The sequence below is a fragment of the Scleropages formosus genome, chromosome 16, assembly GCF_900964775.1.
Source record: "Scleropages formosus chromosome 16, fSclFor1.1, whole genome shotgun sequence".
Classification (NCBI taxonomy): Eukaryota; Metazoa; Chordata; class Actinopteri; order Osteoglossiformes; family Osteoglossidae; genus Scleropages; species Scleropages formosus.
Window position 1 is genome coordinate 14,701,753 of NC_041821.1, and position 22,389 is coordinate 14,724,141.

General features: G+C 41.6%; 1 protein-coding gene and 1 long non-coding RNA gene across 3 annotated transcripts; one reads left to right on the top strand and one right to left on the bottom strand.

The window, feature by feature from the left end:
• Positions 1-2,828: 2,828 nt before the first annotated feature.
• Positions 2,829-11,504, bottom strand: LOC108925913 (beta-1,4-galactosyltransferase 1-like). 2 transcript variants are annotated; one of them, XM_018738267.2, is made up of 7 exons: positions 10,767-11,504; positions 8,343-8,578; positions 7,183-7,370; positions 5,778-5,900; positions 4,373-4,477; positions 3,893-4,028; positions 2,829-3,632 (listed from the first exon to the last, which is right to left on the bottom strand). In XM_018738267.2, exons 1-6 carry the CDS (start codon positions 11,104-11,106, stop codon positions 3,893-3,895), a joined length of 1,128 nt encoding a protein of 375 aa, XP_018593783.2. In that variant the 5' UTR covers positions 11,107-11,504; the 3' UTR covers positions 2,829-3,632. The 2 variants fall into 2 exon arrangements, 1 of the variants encoding a protein (XP_018593783.2); XR_001965442.2 differs by lacking the exons at positions 2,829-3,632; positions 3,893-4,028 and adding an exon at positions 5,514-5,693 and having other exon boundaries at positions 4,405-4,477; positions 10,767-11,499.
• LOC114912434 (uncharacterized) lies at positions 10,933-19,682 on the top strand. The gene is made up of 3 exons (XR_003798275.1): positions 10,933-11,010; positions 12,315-12,393; positions 19,546-19,682. It is a non-coding gene; the product is annotated as an uncharacterized LOC114912434 (long non-coding RNA).
• Positions 19,683-22,389: the final 2,707 nt, after the last annotated feature.

Consider the following 22,389-nt stretch of genomic DNA (forward strand, 5'->3'; position numbering starts at 1 on the left):
AAGAGTTACAGTGTTGATGTAATAAATAACTGATTAACTAATGTTAAGTTTAAGCCACACACAAAGATATTGTACATATACAGTGCACAAAAGCACATTTACACAAAAATTCTTTCTGTAGCTACCACACAAAGATTACAGTTAAATCTTTCTCAAAATGATAGGTAACATGTTGAACAACAGGACACAAACATATAGTTTTACTTAAAAGTATGAGTTTTTGCCTCTGTTAAATTGATGGCATCAATGAAGTTCAAAATTATCTCAGAATTGTTTGATTTTGTGTCATCTTTATATCAGTATTTAACAGTGGCACTATTTGCCCTTAGAGGGCTCATTTTACCCCTACCTTGGGGCAAATTGTGTCTTTGGACTAACTGTTTTTGATGGGTCATTGTTGTAAAACCATAATAATTAGATAACTTGTTTTAATTTTCTTGGGTATGCAGCAACCTGAGGTATATATACTAGCTATTATTTCAGACAAATACACTTTTATTTTGCAGTAAAATCATCAAATGTAAAAAGTGCCTCATATTACCCTGTTCTCCCCTACTTTTCACTTACAAAATAAACTAAATATGGTGTACCCAAACTTTTGCATAAAACTGTTATATACACTACAGGAAATTTAGAATATTGGATCAGAATTATTAATTTCAGTAGGATGGCAGTCAGAGGATCAGACACGTTGTGAGGGGACCTGTAAGTTCTTACATATAACTGGTTAGAATAAATGGGGCATAGTTTTAATTGTGTGCTGAAAAGGCTTCCAGAATACAATTGGATTTCATATTTTATAAAAACACATTGTAAAATATTTGTATAGTGAAGTCAGTTTAACTAAAATGGAGGAGTCTGGACGTACTGAGTCAAAATGATTGTCTTTTCATTTCTTCAGCTTCTTGTTATATTCATTAAAGCATTATTTGTCATTTCACTGAAATATGTAAAGTTTTGGCAGAACTTTCCTGAATACATTCCTTTAAAAGCAGAATTAAAATGATATTTTGCCACCTAGAAGTGTAAAAACCTTGAAAATGACAATGAAATAATTTTCTGTACTTAATATTATACTCCACAGAATACAGAAATTAAACAGATTTCTTAAAAGTCGTAAATTGCGAAACAATAGTTTAGAAAAAAAACTAACACTTTTAGTTTAGACTCCAACTGATTTGTCTAATCCAGTGGTTCTCAACCTTTTGGAACTAAAGCCCCCCCCAAACCTCTCCTATGATGTGGCACGCCCCCCATGACTAGATAGATACATAGATAGATAGATATTTTTTTTTAGATTTTTTTGTTTTTTGTACTTTTTTACTTTTTTTGAATTTTATGTTTTTTTTCCTTTTAAAACTATATGAAGGGCAATAGTGGAACACGCCCTTAATTTGTCAAAAATGTTTTTGAACAATATAGAACTAATTTGAAACATTACGTCTATATAATGTGATATTCAAACTGGGACGTAGGGTGCGTTTCGCTAGCCATTCCATTATAAATTGGTGGGAAACAATGCGCGGTTCAACGTTGGACAGCGCAAGCCAGAGGTCATCCTCCACCTGCAGGCGATTTCGGTATTTTGTTTTCAATGCAGTCAATCTTGAAAACCCGGCCTCGCACAAATAAGTTGAGGCGAATGGAAGCAGCAATTTAACAGCGGCGTCAGACAACTGAGGATATTCAGCCATCACAGTGAACCAAGAGGAAGCGAAGGCAGAGAGCAAGAGCTATAGACTATTGCTGGAGGTGCTGACGACGGACCATCGCCACAACTCCTTTTAGCACGTGTGATGAACTTAACCATACCAACTTATAACCAAGGATTAGTTTGAATGGAATCTCTGAGGTTCTGACTCGTGTCTACACTGCCAGCTATACATAAAAGGCGGGCTTAAGCTCCGCCTCTCCAACTCAGAAAGAAAATGCAGAGGGAGAAGGAATGCATTTTTAAAATATTTTTAATTATAATTATTTTTAAATATTTTTTAATTATATTTTTTAAATAATGAAGATATTTTTACATAGATTTATATAGAGTGCCCAAATCATTTGATGGCCTGTCTCTGTGCTTTTTTCTTGGAAACAATTTGCGCCCCCCTCCGATCTCTCCGTGCCCCCCCGTTGAGAACCAATGGCTAATCACATCCTAAATCTTAGCAAAAATGATATTTTTACAATTTTTTTCCCAGCAAAGCCTTTGACCAAAGTAATTTACACTGTTAGGTTTGTACAAGACAAAAGTGCAATATTTAAAATGCATTTACAGGGCAACTATCATACAGTAATAATCCAGGATGAAATATTGTGCTACAGATAAAACAGAACCGACACAGGACTTGGTTAGACACTTTACACGATGAAAAACTATTTATAATGGATCATTTATCTCTGTTGTTAGAGTGTACCTACTTTATTATTTTACTTTATTTTCTAGTCTTCATCCTGTTATTCATCATATCGTTTGTATTATTTTCCTTTACTTTTTAGTATGTTGTAGAGTTTCAGAATACAGAATTCTCATGCAAATTCAATATTTTCCTCAGACCAAGTGGCTAACAGGCCTTGGCTAGCTTTGTTTCAATAACATACTTATAAGTAAGTTTCAGAATAGGTGTACAGTGTACATTTCTGATGGATAACATCTGGTGAAATTCTGTAGAACAGCAATAAAACCTTTTTAAACATCATTGTGACTCACCACTGAGACTCCAAAGAACCTCATACTGACTGAAAAAAGATACATTCCAACACAGTCCACAGTTCACAACAAGAAATTTTTATTATTATTTAATCAATCATTCAGACACACAGACTCTTCCCTGGTAGTGGAACCTATTTTGTTTATGAAAATCTTTTTGTAAAGCAGGAGTTTGTACATGAAAGATGCAATGTGCATTATTTCTAAAGGGAAAACTCCTGAACAACCATAATAACATTATTCTAAGGCTACTGTTGCCGGGTAGGCTCCGGTTCCCCGTGACCCCGTACGGGACAAGCGGTTCTGAAAATGTGTGTGTGTGTGTGTGTACTATTATTCTTGTTTTATTATTATTTTTGAAGTGGCACGATGATGCAATGAGTAGTGACGCTCCTTCGTAGCACCAGGCCTCTTTTGGGTGTAGGTTTGAATCCAGCTCAGTCTGTGGATTTTGCATGTTCTTCCCGAGTCTGCCTGGGTTTGCTCCCACCGTCCAGAGAGCTGTGTCTCATGTTAACTGGTGACTCTGTATTGCTCATAGTGTGTGTGTGTGTGTGTGTGTGTGTGTGTGTGTGTGTGTGTGTGTGTGTGTGTGTGTGTGTGGCTGTCCTGCAATGGGCTAGGATCTTGTCCAGGGTATTCTCCTCCTACCCTAGTTCCTGTGATTCCAAGATAGGCTGTGTTTGATTGCAACCCTCACATGAATGAGTAAGTGTCATTATAAGTCATCTTTTTACACTTTATGACCCTATTACCAGTTGTAAAAAGGCACTACTATCAGTGTAACTTGATGTCACCGAAGTAGAAGTGGAGTTTATACAGCTTGTTTGTTGCAAATATCACAATGTAAAAGGGAAATGCTATGGAGCAAACCCTGTCCATAGGTGATCAATGGTTGAGGTGAGGATGTTTTCCACAATGTTACATGCTGAAAATAAGCAGGAAAATCAGTTAGGCAGGACACTGATTTGGTAGATTATGGTTATTGTCACAGTGCACAATTTCATGTGATACAAGTGAATAATTTTAAATATGAACATTTGGCCTATTCCATTTCTATAGACAAAGACATTTAACCATGGAACTGGTGCCTTTACAAGCTAAAAAGTCCAACACAAATTCATATATCACGTGTCAAGGCATATTTGGTTCCTAAAAAATAAACCTCTGAACAAATCAGGAATTTACCTAGTATGCAGGCTTCCCCACATCCACTGTAACTTTTGTGTACAGTTGGTCTTTCTCCACTCTGACAATTTGGTACACCAAACTGTTGGCGCCATCCTTGTTCATTGTTTGTAAGGTGCGCATGAGATTGTTAAAGCTAAAAAAAAAAAAGGAAAACAGCAGCACAACTGCACATCTGAGCAGGACTGAACGCAACAATGGATCTCAAGGAATTGCTGCAAAGTGGACAGGATTTTAATGAAGACCTACAGAGGAGTATGTCCTCTTGCACAAGTATCCGCAACCATCTGCAGTTTATTTATAACTGCAGTTTATTCCATACAGTTCATGACTTTAATAATGTATTCAATCTAAAAAGAAGTATAGAAATAAGTGCCACAAATGCTCAGAGGGTTTCAATCCAGGAGTCCAGACGTGAGGAACACTTTAACAACACTGAAACTCTTCACAGACATTCATTTTGTAAAAACCATACCCTACCTCTCAGGATTGGGTTCATTCTTCTCATCTCTGTGATGGACGATCATGCGGTATCTTCCCACTATGCTATTAGGCCGAGAGATAAACATCCTCTTGAAAGCCAACCTGTTGGACCAGTCCACATAAAAGTATAAAAAGGGACAAATTCAGGCAGCTAAAAGAATGAAACTTCAACTCAGATCAAGAGTTCCAAGAGTTGTCTGTAACTTGGAACAACCTAGATTTGCTAAAATACTATAATATTTGTACAACGTTACTGTATATAAAATTAAAAATTGTATGGAACTGCTGGAACAGGAGCCCATTACTAACATTTCAATCACGAGCATGGAACAGTGTTAGCTACAAAACTGCTTTGAGTGTGGGAAAAAAATGAGAAAAAGACCTGCAAGAGCAGGCTACATTAGAATTGTCCAGATGTCCAGGTATTCGCCGAGCTATGCATTTAGACTGCAAACGTTTCATCACCATTCCAGGTAACATTATCAGTGCACAATATGCCTCAGAAATGTTTGTTACAAGAAATTTTCAGTGCATTTTTGTTTTTAACTTTTTTTTTTAATAGTGGCATGATGGTACAGAGAGCAGAGCTTCCTCTCGAATACACTGACAACCATCACAGCCATCGATTTGTTCTCTGAAATCTCTTATAAGCAAACTCCTGCTGCAAGCAACCAAATTGACATGAATTCTTGTGGAAAATATCAGCTCCAGGACAAAAAATGAGTCACCTGTAATTAATTACAACAAGATAAATATATTTTTGTGCAGGAAATTTAGAGACTGTATAGCATTATAAACATACCTTTAATGCTAGATAATCTTCATTTGATCACAAGATTGAAGCTTTATTTTTGGGGTATTTGTCTTAGTAAAGCAATTTTTGTATGGATTTTATATATTTATGGGAATACCCTTATGCATTGGTACTGATGTTATTAAAGCTGTTTGATGATTGTAGAAAGGATGACACTTTTTTTCAGTTTTCCCAGGTAATTGTCTTAGGCAACTTTTTTCAACTTTCCCAGATCCCCTTACAACATTCACATAACCAGGTGATTTCATGAAAGAAATCAACTCCAATAAGCAAGATATGAGCGTATGCTGAAATGTATGCTATTTTCATTATTTAATTGCTTACCTGTTGCTTTTATCAAAGGTGATTATTTATTTTCAAAGTAGTTTCCTTTAACAAAAGTTCGACAAAATGTTCCATTGTGAAACTCAAGGAAGCATACTTTGGTGTTGATTTCCTTCTCCTTTAATAAGCTTATGCTACTGGTAACAGCAGACTGATAGATCACTTAGATCACTGCAGCATCTAATTCACAAGACAAAGTGCATTATTCACTTCTCTGGATTTGACCTCGAGTGAGACACTATATGATGGTAAGACAAACAGTACCTTTTGTAGATGTCATCATCCTCACCACCCCAGCCCCAGTAGTTATTGGAGAAGCCATTGATATGCAGGTACTGCTCTTTAGTGAGAGCTGAGACTCCTCCAAAAATCTGGGTATAAGGCAACCTATGAGATTCCAAGATGAGTTGCAATTAATCACTATGACAATATGAAAACCATACATCAACAAAGAGACTAAAGATTTTTATGAATTTAATCATGTGTGTTTAATGATTTCAAATTGCCCCAGTATAGCCAATATTGCCAGCTGCAAAGTGAAACTTTTCTGTCAAAGCATTTCTTAGTTTTGATTTAGTTTTGGAATATTTTCTACAGCATAAGTAGACAATCATGAGGGTCACAAGGTCTGTGTGTTTGTCTCCCACAACTTGATACTTTTGAATAGAAAATAACTTCACCTGGTTGTCCTCTTAAAAATTTGCCTCTGAGTGAAAGAGAGACAGGATTTCTAAATGCCAAGGGATGTTTTATTTTGTTACAACTGATAAAAAATCTTAGCACCATGCAAAGACAACTCCGCAGCTGAGCAGCAAAGGTAAATAAGATTTGTCTTACAGTGTTCAAAGTGCTGGAAATTGTAGGACTGTTGGCTAATGTTGAATGCTACACAAAAGTTTGAGAAATTATCCTCTGGAATACCACCAGTTGTTCCGATATTTGAAAGAGGGAGTGGAGAATGTGTTCTATCTATGGGGATATCACACATGACCACCTTCCCCAAGAAAGTGGTCCCAAAGTGCTGGAAAGGATGCTATGGTAAACAATCAAGGTTAAAATTCAAGAAGAACCATAAAGATTCTGTCCTAGACAGTGGACAGTGGATCAACATTTTGCATTTATGTCCCTGGGGGAGTATAGGTGACAGACCAACTTTTACATAACATTTGGTTACTGTACTTAGAGAAGAAGGATTGTGTTAACATTTCTAGTGTTAAACTGATTTTGTCTGGACACTAGATGCACATCTATGAAAGGTGTTTTGTGTCTCGTCTCATGTTTGAAATTAATAGAACAGAATTTGGAGGATATCCTCTGGTTTGAGGATGTCAATATTGTAAGCAGGTGATTTGGTAATGTTGGCTCCACTGGACCTCAGCATTTCGTATGAAGAAGAAGAGTTTGTGGTCAGATCTCGGGTTATGGATCACTCCGAAAAAAGGTTTGCATTTTCCTGACGTTACACAACGTTGGCAGCATTCCTATTTAATACATATGTAATACTTTTTTGCAGTGAGTTTAATTGCAGTAGTATAGTACAGCAAGTTCAGTAACATATTAAGGCTGATTCATTAAGGCCATAGACAGCACAAAATAACCATTGGCATAGTAGCTAAAAGTTATATGATAGGATAAAGCAGTGAAAATGGAACAAGGACCAGGAACAAACCTGAAGCCAAATTTGTCTATAGCAACAGAGAGGTGACGGGGTTGGCTGGAGCACTTGTAGATGTTACGATCATCCATGGGTATCAGGTCCACATCGCTGAAGATGAAGCACTCATAGTCATAGTCTTTCAGTGCTTCCACATAGCCAATGTTGAGGAGCTTAGCTCGGTTGAATCTGAATTCTCCATCCTGCAGGGGGGAGTGGGGGTCATTTGAAACACTGACCGTATCACAATTTCAGCAATAAAAACTTTCTGTGATCCTTCTGTAATTGTGTGAGTCCCATTCAAAAATTGGATATAGTTTCATAACTTTATGTGACATACCTTAATAGAACAAACATTTATGGCTTTTCTTTGAAGGTCATCTTCAGAAATGTCCTTTCTTAATGTTGAACCTCACCAAGTGTCCACAACTGTATTTAATTCCTTTACAATATATTGTTTCTTAACAAGACACTATAATGTAAAAGAAGGTGGAACAGTATAATGCGGCAGAACAGTCTAAAAAATGTCCTGCAAATCCTCTGGAGCCTACTTAGATTTTTGTTCTTTTAGCTTGAATTCTAATACCACTTCAGTGTGGACACGCTGCTAACCTGGAACGTTACATTTAGATTACAGTTATGCTTTGGCATATGCTTTTCTCCAGTGCGATGTGCAACTCAGAGCTATGCAAATGCTCTGCATGTTTTCTTTAAATCTGACATCTAGAATGATGACAAGGAAGCAAATCTATGATAATACACGTACTGTTAATGTGGAAAAAGCTGAAGTACCCAAGCGCTGAAACTTGTGCCCAAATGCCACAACAGGAAAACAGGAAGAAACTGTATACTCAGAAAAGCTGGGAAAGAAGAGGAAGATACAGAGAGGGTGACGGTCGTGAAAAATTTGCTTATATCTGCTTTGTCACGCACATATTTTTGTCATAAACATATTTCTAAAGTATCTGGAACCCAGGCCTGCATATTGCGAAAGAATAAATACTTGCATGTTACTGAAATCTTACCTGTTTGCATGAACTTACATATTAAATGTTTATCGTTGTGTAAAGCATGCAGTATCTGGGGCTTTCCTAAAGGTACAGAGACCGTGTCTTATTCAGAAACAGACTATAAACATCCTGGCACCAAGCAAGCGTAGAGATTTCTATCTTTACCTGGTTGATGACGTACACGCCGTAATCCAGCTGTTGGCGCTGCAGGATGGGATGGAGGTAGTAAAGCCAGAACTTGAGGTGCTCATCGCGATTACGGAAGGGGATGATGATGGCCACCTTCTGCAGGGCGATGCAGTCTTTGGGCTTGTAGCGGCCCCCTTCCCGCAAGTTGGGGTTCTCTGCTCTGATGGTATCCATGCTGACTGGATCCGAAAACTCAATCCTTAGTGGACCCACTGTAAACAAAAGCGCACAAAAAAAAAAAAAAAAAAATACTACGCACAACAAGCTGGAAATGAAAGCCTTCACATTTCTATAACGTGACACAGAGACAAGAAGTCCACCTTACACTTTTAAAAGTGGAACACACTGGTGAGTTCTGTAACATTGATTAAAAACATTAACAAATAAAGGGAACATGGAAGGGGTAGTGACAAGATGCTGTGGATACAGCAATTCGAGCCATTCTGCCAGACTTGTTTGGTTAATGACAATGTTTATTCTGGCAGTAAATTTACATTTATTAATTTAGCTGATGCTTTTCTCCAAAGTGACTTAGAATGTTAAGGTATTTACAACTATTTACCCATTAGCTGTACTGAGGTGTGCTTCCTAGAGCAAGAAGTGAAATTTCAGCCTGGGACCTTTGTGTGCCTACAGATGCATCAATAGAACTGCTCCCAACTATCTACAAGACTTGATCGACTGCTACACCCTATCCAGACCACTTCGCTCATCTACTTCTGCCCGCTTGGTGGTCCCGCACATGAAAGGTAAAGCATGGAGGTTCTCGGTTCTGGCTCCGTTGTGGTGGAACGACCTCGCCCTCTCACTCAGAACTGCTGAAACTCTGTCTACATTTAAGAAGGATCTGAAAACTCACTTCTTCCAAACTCACTTTGCCCATGATCTCTTAAATTCAAGTAAGGTGTAAATGTTCATGCACCATAACTTTATGATCGTGCCCGGATAAGCCTTTACACACTTTATGATCATGCCCGGATAACCCTTTACACAGCCGCTACTCCTGTAATATATGTAAATGTTTGTGTATCTCAAAAAAAAAAAAAAACATAAATTGTAGGAAGGTGATCAAGAATCGTTGATATTCTGAGTTTTATGCAGGTACTTGTGTGATGAACACTGGTGCGTATGGTGGAAAAAAGAAGTGACATAACAATGTTAAGCTGCCTAAAATCCTTTACCCATTTACACAGACAGGCAATTTTTGCTGGGGCAATTTATCATAAATACCTTGCTCGAGGGTATTACAGCTAAAGGGGGCATTCAAACCTGCAAAATTTGGATAGAGAAGGATTTTGCTAATTACAGTAGTGGCTAAACGTAATGTAAATGTAAGCATCAGGACTGAAACCAGGAAACTTGACACTGGATAAACACTGAGCTATCATTGCTGAAAGAGGTGTACAGTTGTGTAAAAAATGAAAAACTGAACCTGTAGCGATAAACCATAATTCTTTCATTCATTCTGGACAGACACATGTTTAGGGAAGACTTCCTCCAGAGAAAGGGGGGATGACTCCAGTATACTGTAAGTAGCATAGGCACCCCCCCCCCCCCCCCCCGACTGTTGTCAAGGTAAAATTAAAGTACACACACACACACACACACACACACACACACATTTTCAGAACCGCTTGTCCCATACGGGGTCGCAGAGAACCGGAGCCTACCCGGTAACACAGGGCGTAAGGCCGGAGGGGGAGGGGACACACCCAGGACAGGATGCCAGTCCACCACAAGGCACCCCAAGCGGGACTCAAACCCCAGACCCACCGGAGAGCAGGACCGTGGTCCAACCCACTGCGCCACCGCACCCCCTAGATGAAAGTACAATGAATGCAAAAAAAAAAAAAAAAAGAAAAAATGTAATTGTAACCCTCTGTTGTTATAGTAGGGTTCAGCAAATACTAGTATCAGATTTTTTCCGGAAACATCACCTAGGAACATAATAATTTCAACTAAAATGTAATTCAATGTATAAATCCATTTCAAATAGTATTAAAGCATTTATTTTGAAGGGCAATACACACTTCCCAGCAACCTAGCAGTTTTGGCCAATTTCTTAATGTTTCGTACCTTTTAATTTTGTACGCCGGTCTTAGTACATGTAACAACTTCACAACCCAAATTTCAGCCATTCTAATCAAAAGTGAAATTTTAGGGACTGAAAGAGCTAACTCTAATTCGAAATGGAACATGATGATGATGATGATCATGTTCCAAGAAAACATGCAGTGCTTTAGGTAAATCTTGACTTTGAAAAATAATGCGCGTACGTCATCATCATGTGCAGTAAATTACTGCGAAGTGTCGCGAGCTATTCAGTCCGACTGCACAAATGAAGAAATAATAACTGTAAGCGTGAGAAGAATCAAAAGCGACTAATCATGTTATTTTTACCAAGAGCAGGCGGCGGGTCCGGACACCTGTCCAGTTTGGCGTCAGTCGGCGGAGCGCTTTTGTTAAGAGCGGAGAGCTTTTCTACTGGCGCCGGCGTGACCGTGACGGAGGGGTCCGGGGTTCCGAGCTCTGCTGCTGCAGCTCCTCTGCTGCTGCTGCTGGAAGTCCGCTCCGTTTGGTCGGGGACGGACGGCTGCTCTTGCTGGAACTGCAGAAACGAAGCGCTTATATCTAGATTCCTCAGGTAATAAATAAAAATAAAGGAAATGTGAACAAAGCTGAGAACCACGACCACCAGGGTGCATATTTGTTGCGCAGTGAAATTAGTCGAGTCTCTCATGGTATGTTTAGACTAAAACGTTCACATAATTCAATGAAAAGATTACTGAAAATTGAAATTGACAACTGTATGTTATATTCCGACAAATAAAAAAAATAAAATTCATCAATGATAAGCAGGTGAGCGCAGTACTGAACGGATGCAAATTCCTATGGCAGGTTGAACAGAACTCATTTTTTACACAGGGAGGAGTTACAGTTAGTCTGAATAACAAGACCTGCAGAACTGGCTGTATGAGTTTTTTTAGTTAAACATTTCGGACCCCATATCATATGATCCGCTGCGACTCGTCTAATGATGTACTGCTTTAGTTTATTATTACTGTCACCACCCGCGCTGCCGAAGCGAAGCGAAGAGCCGCGACCCCTGATAATCGAGCGGGAACAAATGTTTCTTGTAAATGATTGTAAATAATGGCAGTTGTTTGTGTGAAATGTAGGATGTATGCAGTTGTTTGTGGGAATGCGGTTATTGACACACCCGCAGAGAGGTCTGTCGAGTATAATTAATTGTGTAAATGTAAATAAGTGAGGTGCAGGTCCTTGAGGAAAAAGGGTGTTCTCGAAAGCAGAGCAGCATGTTTCTGGAAAGTGTTTCGTGGAGCGAACTCCTCCCTCTGTCTGTAAGTGTTTTTAAATTGGAGTTGATAAAGGAAAAAAATAAATAATTCTCGAAAGATTTATTTCTTTGCGTCACTTTTACAGATTTATTTCTTTAGCGGACGCTTTTCCCAAAGCAGCTTCCAACAAGCTCTATGTAGTGTTATCAGCCCACACACCTTATTATAAGCCGTGGTGACTTACACTGCTAGATACACTACTTACACTGGGTCACTCATCCATACATCAGTGGAACACACTCTCTCTGTCATTCACACACTATATACTTTTAAAATGAATTTGTCAAAACACTTTCAAATTTATAGGGTTTTAAAGTCCCAAGTCTGTGTTCTACATGTGGCTACACTTACAATTTCTGTGCTCAACTTCTGATGAATTCACTCTTTAGTTTATCTATTTGTTGTACATTTTTGTGATTTTTCTTGTTTTGGTGAAAGGACTGAGAAATGTTTTAATGACTGTATAATGAGAATGTGTAGAGTTAGTGTTTTTTTTTTTTTTTTTTTTTTTTTTAATCTGAAGCATCTGAACTTTCTCGAATTCCATTTCCTCGCGTGCTCACCGATGCTTCCCACTATTGTGTTCCAGCAGCGTTCATCTCACGGACCAACCCGGCGCGTCTTTATTTTAGCGCCCAACCCTTGCACGCTGCACAAGTGGAGCGGAGGTATGTGAAAAATTGACTGTTCTCAAGAATCACGTCTGCACCTAAATCTCTCCTTTCGTTTATGTCATGAACTTGCTGCATCATTCTCTAAGAGAATAATGTACGTCGCTTAGAGAAAAGCATCTGCGAGTTGAATAAATGTAAATGTTTGTAATTTTGAAAATTGGTTGGTTGAAATCTCAGCATGTGGATCAAAGTAATAACAGTGAAATGATACAGTAAGAACAAAGGCATTAGCTAAATAAATGAACAATACATAAGAATAGACTTGTCACTAACCCTTCATACTCTGTAGCTAAGTTATGCGAAATTTTCATTGATCCTCTGCAGATTCTCATATTTTGTTGATGGAGTTTCAAAAGATTAATAGAGTGAGAGATGGGCAGCAACTGATAAAGTAAAACTTTTCTGGCAGGTAAAACTTTATCAGTTGTCTCAATCATCGGGTTTTCAGGTTTGTCAAGATAGACAGTGAATCGCAATAACGAAGAACTCTGACGTCTCAGACAACTCAGAATATTTTCCTAAACTGGTGTGGCTGCGATTCTTGTTGGATCTAATTTTAACCCTTTTGGTTCTTCTTAAAAATGTAAAAAAAAAAAAAAAAAAAAAAAACAAAATACAAAAAATAACGCAGCAGGTTTAACCAGGTCCTGCTCTCTGGTGGTTCTGGGGTTCGAGTTCCACTTGGGGTACCTTGTGACGGACTGGCATCCCGTCCTGAGTGTGTCCCTTCCCTCTTTGGCCTTGTTCTCTTTGTTGTTGGGTTAAGCTCCGGCTCGCTGTTACCTTGCTTGGCACAAGCGTTTTCAGCCAGCGTGTGTGGATTCCGTAACACACTTAAACACACACCAATACTGTCCACAATAATAAAACATCAAACTGCCATTTTAACCTAGGAAGCGCTTCCTTTTGTGAACCTGTTTACGGGCAAAAGCAAAATAAACTCCTGATTTTTTTGGAGAGCGATGTCAGTTTTCTTCTTCTTTCTCATTTCTAGACGCTTTCCTGTACAAACTAGTATTCAAGTCATTTTCAAAGCTGAATTTATAGTTAATACTCCTTGTCCTGTGTTTTAATGTAAGTTGAGGTAGTAAAAATCAGTTTGACATTATTCCCGCCAATATTTCGGTTGCAATGTACGTCAGTATACTGGGTGCCACGCGTTATTCTTCGCTTTAGTTTTGGCGGGAAGTCCAAGTGGGTTGCGTGTAGCCGCAAGGCAGCCGGGCAATTCGAGCCAAGTTTCGAATTCATGCTCGGTGTGTGTGGGGTGTGTCGGTGTGCGTTTCAGGTGCAACGGCAACTCTGAACTTTCCGTGGTGTGTGAGGAGTGATCTGAACCCAAGGTATTCAGCTGGAAGAAATTGTTCAGTACATGATGTGATTTCCAGTTGATTCCAGATGCTTCTTTATAAAACAGATTTCAGATGAATTGGTCCAGTATTCCAACAGTTATTGATAGTCCTAATTTCCATATAGACCACTGCAGAAACACTCAATATTTCAGTGTTTCTTCACACAATCTTCATTGTTGTAATGCATGTTCAGTGGGAATACCAAAGGCACCATAGTTGTCATGGCACACAGACGAGGCGGAGAAGGCTGAACCGAGCTGCAGGATTGTTTATTCAGAGCCAAAGGAGTAGATGTGTTCTTGTGATCGGGGACAGGGGAATGGTCGGTCAATCAGCGAACAGAACAGAGGTGAGGATCTGAAGTCTTGGTCGGGGAACAAGGGGGCCGATTGTTTACCAGAGATGTGGAGCAGGACTGGGGAATGATGAGGGACAGGGCTTGGAAACCACAACGCAAGGTGAGTTGGACAGTGCAGAAAAGACAGTTGTTTCAAGTGAGATTCCACAACTGGGAGGAGGCTGGGAAGTGTTTTTATGGCTGAGTGCTCCGATTGAAGCCAGGTGCTTACTCTGAGCCAGGTGCTGCTGGTTGAGGTGCAGGCGTTATCATGACAGCAGTACACATGTCAGCCCTCCATGCACCTCTCATGAAGCGGAGAGCAATCCACTGGCTAAACTGAATCCAGAGATTTTTTTCTCTGAACAACTAGGAGAGAGTCAAAAGCTCCAAGTTTCTTGGTGTCCACATGATGGAGGAGCGCTCCTGGACTCTCAACACCACCTGCCTAGCCAAGAAAGCCCAGCAGCGCCTCCACTTCCTATGGAGGCTGAAGAAAGCCAAACTCCCCCTCTCCCATCCTCACTACGTTTTACAGAGGGACGATAGAGAGCGTCCTGATCAGACCTCTCACCGTGTGGTACGGGAACTGCACAGCCTCTGACCACAAGACCCTACAGCAAATTGTGAGAACAGCTGAAAAGATCATCTGAGTCTCTCTACTCACCATCGACACCTCATACAACAACCGCTGCATCCGCATAGCCACCAGTACTGTGGACAACCCTTCTCACCCCTCTCATTGACTCTTTGCCCTCTTGTCATCTGGTAGAAGGTACAGCAGCATCCGTGCCACCGCCAGCAGACTCCGCAACAGTTTGTTCCCACATTTCATTCCACTGTTTACAAGCTATATAGAGGAATGACAATAAAAACCACTTGAACTTGACAAGAAATGGCAAAAAATATTCATACTTTGATTCCATGTTCCCAAAGGAGATCACTGTCGACTTCAGAAAGGCTCGCTCTGCCCACCCTCCACTTACCATCAACTGTGAAGAGAGTGAGCAACTCAAAGTTCCTGGGAGTGGACATTGCTGAGGATCTCACCTGGTCCTCATTTTTACTTACATATATATTTTACATCCATTGAGGATATCATATATTGTGTTCGTTGTCGCCAGATTTTGGCCTGTGTACTACACTGTCTTGTCTTGTTTCTGCACTCGTCTGTTGTATTTACCTTTTTTAGAAAGTGCACTGTATGTTTTGTGCGGTACAGAGGTGGAATTTGGAATGGAAATGGAATTTCGTTCTCCTGTATGCAAAACTTGCATATAGGCAGGATGACAATAAAGTTGACTTTGACTTGACTTTGATTCTTTTCACCAACGCCCCCCTCTCCGGGGAACGCTGGTGTGATACCAGTCGAGATCACAGCCCTCATTTTGCATACAATGAGCCTACAAGTGTTGCGCCTTGCAGACTCTCAACCCCCAGGTGCATGTCAGGATCCACCACTCTTAAGCTTGCCTTCCTTTGCCTTAACTCAGATAGAAGCAAAGTACTCCAGTTAATATTTTGAACTTTCGCAGGTGTCTGTTATTTGTAATGCTTCTTGTCAGGCCCCTCACTTGAAACATTTTCATGGAGAAACAGCAGTTCAGTACAACATGTTGTAAGCTTTGATGTAAATACATTTTATTTGGATAAAAATTATTAATATTATTGTATCTGGTTCATTTTTCCTCATATACAAGATGAAGCTGTATTTAATGTTGCTTGAAATGTAACTATAGTCTTGAGCAATTGCAACCAGCCAGTCATTCTTTGGGAGTGAGACCTTGTGGGTGGTTCTGGAATGGAGGTATGGTAAGGTAGTCATGATACCAGGAGCTGCTCTTCATAAGATGCAAACTCCACACAAACTGAGCAGAACCGAAGCTATATGTAATGAGCTATATTAAATGAAGCATTCCAGGCACTGTACACTGGGGTGTTGTGTTGTACCAAGGGCACGGGTTTTACTGAGAGGAATAGATAACGAGGTCGTCGTGTTCTGTGCGGCTAATCCGAAATCCACGTCAGAGAGCGAAATGAAGATGAAAGCCGAGGGTGTGATTGTTATCCGAGAAGTGAACCTAAGTTCCAGGTCGAAGGTTTGGGCCAATGTCATCAAACTGGTGGAGCAGTAGGTGCCCGGTGGCAGGCGGTAGGCGCTATTACAGGTTAGGGGATGGTCTTGATGAGATTCCACAACTCGAGTGGGTGGTTCAGCTGCCTTTATACTTAACCCTAACCGCTTGCAGGTGTGGAAGCCTCTTCTTGCTGGGGCGTGGTGTAGGGTTGGAATTCTGGGTCCTCTGAAAGAATAAAGCTCCATTCCCCCTTTGAATAAAGTTTTTGGGCCCCTAGGACTGTCACTAACATTCATCCCAACTAGCGATGGCCATGTGAAGTACTTGCTGTTCTCACTGTGCTACCATGCTTCTACCTAGAGGAAATTACAAGTTGCTTTCCTTTACATGTAATATTGTAGCCGAGCCTGCTGTACCTGAAGAGCATTGTGTAGTTGGGCATAGCAGGGTTATCCGACTGTGCCTCCCACATGTTGCCTACCGTTGGATGTAATGTGGCTCGCGAGAACCTGTGCAAATTGTTAATGTATACGATACGTACCATAAATTCTACCGAATTACACAGTAATACAATAGTCCTTCTTTTGATGTAATGCACATATTGTATTTTTCTCTGAGATGTACGTCGGTTTGGAGAAAAGCGTGTGCTAAATTACACACACACATTTTCGGAACCGCTTGTCCCATACGGGGAACCGAAGCCTACCCGGTAACACAGGGCGTATGGCCAGATGGGGAGGGGACACACCCAGGACGGGACGCCAGTTCGCCACAAGGCACCCCAAGTGGGACTCGAACCCCAGGCCCACCGGAGAGCAGGACCCGGTCCAACCCACTGCGCCACCGCGCTCCCCTTGTGCTAAATTAATTAAATGTAATTTAAAGTAAATGTAATAACTTGATTAGCGCTATAGTTGTGTCTTTGAAATATGGCGGGGGAAGCTAAATAAAACTATTGCCACACACAGACTTGGAGAGAGAGCAGGGAAGGGGTCCAAATGCAGAGTTTTAACATCAGAAGGGCAGTTCCAGCTCGGAGTCGTATGGGGCTACAGGTCAGGCCCAATATCTTCATCATGGGCACAGGCTGGATCGTGGTCGAGTACGTGCAGGGTCTAAGCTGGGTACCAATTCTGGGAAACAGCACAAAAGTGAAGGGGGAAAAAGCGGGAGAGAAGGCATAGATACTGCGACTTCCCAGCAGTGGCTTCTTCCAATTTACCCCGAATCTGAAGTTTGCTCAGGTGTGCTAGCCTCACTTCTGAGAGGTGGGTGTGACAACAGTGCTATAAGAGGTAATAATGTAGTACATGTATACTGTATGAACGCAGATATCTGCACTGTACTAGACTATTTTTACCTGAAATACATCTATATGGATATGGCACCCCCTTGTGAAACAAAATAGAAGATTGAGAGCAAAGGTTCAAGTTCAAGGTTTATTGTCGTAAGTACAAGTACCGTGTACGAAGAAATGGAATTCTTGCTTGAATGCTTCTCCGCAGACTATAGACAACACAATAGATAGTACTACACTAAAAAGCAATAATGCCAATAACAACAAATAGCCAAAAAATTAAAAGTGACAACGCAAGTGAAGAGGTGAGAATAGAATATAGTATAGAATGTGACTGCCCCTTACAGGGTTTTACCTTCCTTTGGATTTTGAGTGTCAGAACTGAATAGTCTTATTCATTTGTTGTTTTTTTTGGATATTGCTGCTTTGTACCTGAGTTTTCATTTTATTGGGTAGTCAGTTCTGTACTAATAGGGATAATGACTTGTAGCCTAAAGTTTTCCTATTGAATTCTACTCCTGCCATTGCTGTAATGTCTTTGAGAAAGACTGTTATGCCAAATTGCTCTCATTCAAATACCCTGTTGTTACATTGATTTACTTTATTAAAACACACACACGCACATTTTCGGAACCGCTTGTCCCATACGGGGTCGCAGGGAACCGGAGCCTACCCGGCAACACAGGGCATAAGGCCGGAGGGGGAGGGGACACACCCAGGACGGGACGCCAGTCCGTCTCAAGGCACCCCAAGCGGGACTCGAACCCCAGACCCATTGGAGAGCAGGACCTTGTCCAACCCACTGTGCCACTGCACCACTGCACCACCGCGCCCCCCGACCTTATTGAAACACTTTATGTATAATTTAGAAAGGTTAGAACTCACTTCTAAAGGTGGTGATCAGTTGACAGCTCAGCCCCTCTCTTCACCCGAGTGTCCAAGACATATGGCCGAAGGTCAGAAGAAACGACTACAAAGTCGATCATCGACCTCCGACCTAGGGTGTCCTGGTGCCAAGTGCACTGGTGGACACCCTTATGCATGAACATGGTGTTCGTTATGGATAAACCGCGACTAGCACAGAAATCCAATAACAACTCACCGCTCGGGTTCAGATCAGGGAGGCCGTTCCTCCCAATCACGCCCCTCCAGGTATCACTGTCGCTGCCCACGTGGGCGTTAAAGTCCCCCAGTAGAACGACAGAGTCCCCAGTGGGAGCGCTTTCCAGCACGCCCCCCAGGGACTCTAAAAAGGCCGGGTACTCTACACTGCCGCTAGGCGCATAAGCACAAACGACAGTGAGAGACCGTTCCCTGACCCGAAGGCGTAGGGAGATGACCCTCTCATTCACCGGGGTAGACTCCAACACATGGCGGCTGAACTGGGGGGCTATTAATAAGCCCACACCAGCCCGCCGCCTCTCACCTTGGGCAACGCCAGAATAGTGGAGAGTCCACCCTCGATCGAGTAGAGTGGTTCCAGAGGAGCCTGAGCTGGTGCGGGAAGTTGAGAGATACCGTCTAGATATAGTCGGGCTCACTTCCACTCACAGCTTGGGTTCTGTGGAAAAACCAAGTCCACTATATCCAGAAGTCTGTGGTTACTAACCCATATAAGAATGGTGGCTTTGATTTCTTCTACTTTTCTACCTTGAATTTGACTCTTCAAATTAAGTGGATGAAACAATTTCTGAGAAATGATGCCTCCATCTGGAATTTCATTCTGAAATTTATTTTTTACCAAATCGGTGGTCTCTCATTTCTTCTGATGTTCAATTACAAAATAGAGAAGTTACTAGTTGTCAGCCCACTCACTAACAAACTGTTGGCATGGAAATTAATCTACAAGTACAATTTTTCTCCACATCAGTATTATATTTGGAACAATGGTGAGATCCTGTGTAAGGGTAGGAGTCTCTTTTTAAGGAGCTGGTCTGACAGAAGTATTCTTCTGATGGGCCAGCTGATGACCTTACGAGGAGTTTGTAGCACGCCGAGGTCGCCTGGGGAGGGGGCAGCGACGGGGGCAAAGCAGCCACAGCTGGGGCTGATTACACTCCCAATTTCTTCCCCGGTGCCCAGCAGCAGAGAGGAGAGACCGAGGAGGAGGACAAGACGAACCCGAGCTCGAACCCGATCCCAGAGACGACGTCCGCGTCCCGACCGACCCGAATCTCCCAGCCCCCCTGACCTGCACGAAACCTCATCCTACCTGTTCCCTGGTCCCCCTTTTCCATCCCCTTCCTTCTCCCTGCTGTAAGGGCAAATAAAAGCCTTCACCAACGGGCAACTGCACCTCTTGTCTCCTGCCTCGTCTCTTACAGAGTTCTTATGAGTTACACTGAATTCGTGTCATATTTTGGGTTTCATGTTACAAAGGAAAGGGTGTGCGGTGGCGCAGTGGGTTGGACCACAGTCCTGCTGTCTGGTGGGTCTGGGGTTCGAATCCTGCTTGGGGTACCTTGCGACGGACTGGCGTCCCGTCCTGGGTGTGTCCCCTCCCCCTCCGGCCTTACGCCCTGTGTTGCCGGGTAGGCTCCGGTTCCCCCGTGACCCCGTATGGGACAAGCGGCTCTGAAAATGTGTGTGTGTGTGTGTGTGTGTTACAAAGGAAGAGTTTGACCTGGTAATGAAGGCTATTCCTAATGCTTCTGTGACTCTACTTAATGAGGTCTCTTACCTTACTGTTGTCTCTGTAGCGAATCCGGTCAATACTCCTTGTAGAATCTGTTTCTCATTGTATTTTAGAAATAATAACAGCGCTGTTCATTCTTTGTTTCAGAAAGAAGTTGCCACTTTATCTTATGTTACTGCTTATTGGAATACCTTTGGATAACAATGTCCCATGTGAGAAAGTTTGGCTGATGACTCACAAATACTTCTTTAACAAACAAGGTTAAGGAAACCTCTTTCAAGATTATACACAAATTCTACCCTATAAAGCACACACACACACACACACTTTCAGAACCGCTTGTCCCATACGGGGTCACGGGGAACCGGAGCCTACCCGGCAACACAGGGCGCAAGGCCAGAGAGAGAGGGGACACACCCAGGACGGGCCCTATAAAGCATTTTCTCAGAAAATTCTAGCATGGGATAGATGTAAACTGTTCTTTTTGCAACCTGCACCCAGAGAGTGTGCCTCATCTCTTTTGGCACTGTTGTTATACCAAAACGCTATGGAGGGATATCTCTAAATTTCTTATTAATACACCCTCTAAGGATTTTGCTTTGCACTATGAATGTACTGTTTGGATTCTTACATTTTGATAAAAGTACAGCTAAACCGGCATATATCATTAATTTATTAATCATTTTAGCCAAATATCATATACACAGATCAAAATTTGCTAATAAAAACCTATATATTGCATTTTTCTTAAAGATATTAAGCAGCACATAAAAACTGTCGAGGAGTGTAATAATAAGAAGGCCTTTAAAACAGTTCATTATTGTAATATTTTTAAGGTGTTGATGTAATGTCTGATTATTGGAGTGTTTTGTAATTTTTCATGTATTTATTTCTTTGTATTTATTTATTTTGTTTATTTCCCCTGGCTAGGTTTGATTGTTCTGGATTAATGTTCTTGTAGTATGAATGTTTGAATTGTTTAAAAAAAAAAAAACCCAAGCTTATGTTCGCTTGCCTGTGTTCATTAATATATATATGTTGCTGCTCTTTATACGATAGGCAACACACACACACACACACACACACATTTTCAGAACCGCTTGTCCCATACGGGGTCGCGGGGATCCGGAGCCTACCCGGCAACACAGGGCATAAGGCCGGAGGGGGAGGGGACACACCCAGGACGGGACGCCAGTCCGTCACAAGGCACCCCAAGCGGGACTCGAACCCCAGACCCACCAGAGAGCAGGGCTGTGGTCCAACCCACTGCGCCACCGCACCCCCCGATAGGCAACACACTATGGTAAAATATATTTTACACTTAACCACAGTTGTTAAAGTTAATTTTCGATAGGCATGAGTGTTCTCTGCAATATATAGCATTTAAAAACACACACACATATTTCCTGAACCGCTTGTCCCATACGGGGTCGTGGGGAACCAGAGCCTACCCGGCAACACAGGGCATAAGGCCAGAGAGGGAGGGGACACACCCAGAACGGGACACCAGTCCGCCGCAAGGCACCCCAAGTGGGACTCGAACCCCAGACGGGAGTACCCGGTCCAACCCAGTGCTCCACCGCGCCGTCCCGTTATTTAAAAACATTTTGTATAAATATATACACACACATACAGTTTCAGAACCGCCTGTCCCATACGGGGTCACGGGGAACCGGAGCCTACCCGGTAACACAGGGCGTAAGGCCGGAGGGGGAGGGGACACACCCAGGACAGGATGCCAGTCCGTCGCAAGGCACCTCAAGCGGGACTCGAACCCCAGACCCACGGGAGAGCAGGACTGCGGTCCAACCCACTGCGCCACCGCACCCCTTGTATAAATATATATATTATTTATATATATGTTTACACAAAAATAACGTCAAAGCCCAAATAAAGTTTTTGAATTTTAACAATAATACAAAGGTTATTGGCAATAATACAAAGGGTCCAGCACTGATAGCGAAAAAAAAAACAAAGAAACATTTGTTAACTGTAGGGATTTGATGGAAAAGTGGAGGAAAGTCAATTTTTAATTCTTTTCTAAATCAGAAGCCCAAAGTGTTACTGTGGTGAACCATCATGTCACGTAGAATTGCTGAATCAAGTTCCACGCTGAAGAAGGCTCTCAAAATGCTTTTTTCCAGGCGCTTTTTCCCGCTCGTTCACTTGCTTCTCTCCCGATCTCCAGCGTACGTTTGCTGCACATTATGTCACTTATGTATACTGCTACTATGTCAAGCTGCTGTCAGTGTTCTCATCTTTAATTTTTAAAACATCGCCACCAATTCTAT

Coding starts and splice junctions, on each gene's coding strand:
- LOC108925913 (XM_018738267.2), bottom strand. CDS start 11,106: ATGAGAGACTCGACTAATTTCACTGCGCAACAAATATGCACCCTGGTG. Junction 5,901..7,182: donor ATAGACAAATTTGGCTTCAG/GTTTGTTCCTGG, acceptor GGAATCTCATAG/GTTGCCTTATACCCAGATTT. Junction 4,029..4,372: donor AATGAACCCAATCCTGAGAG/GTAGGGTATGGT, acceptor TTTTTTTTTTAG/CTTTAACAATCTCATGCGCA.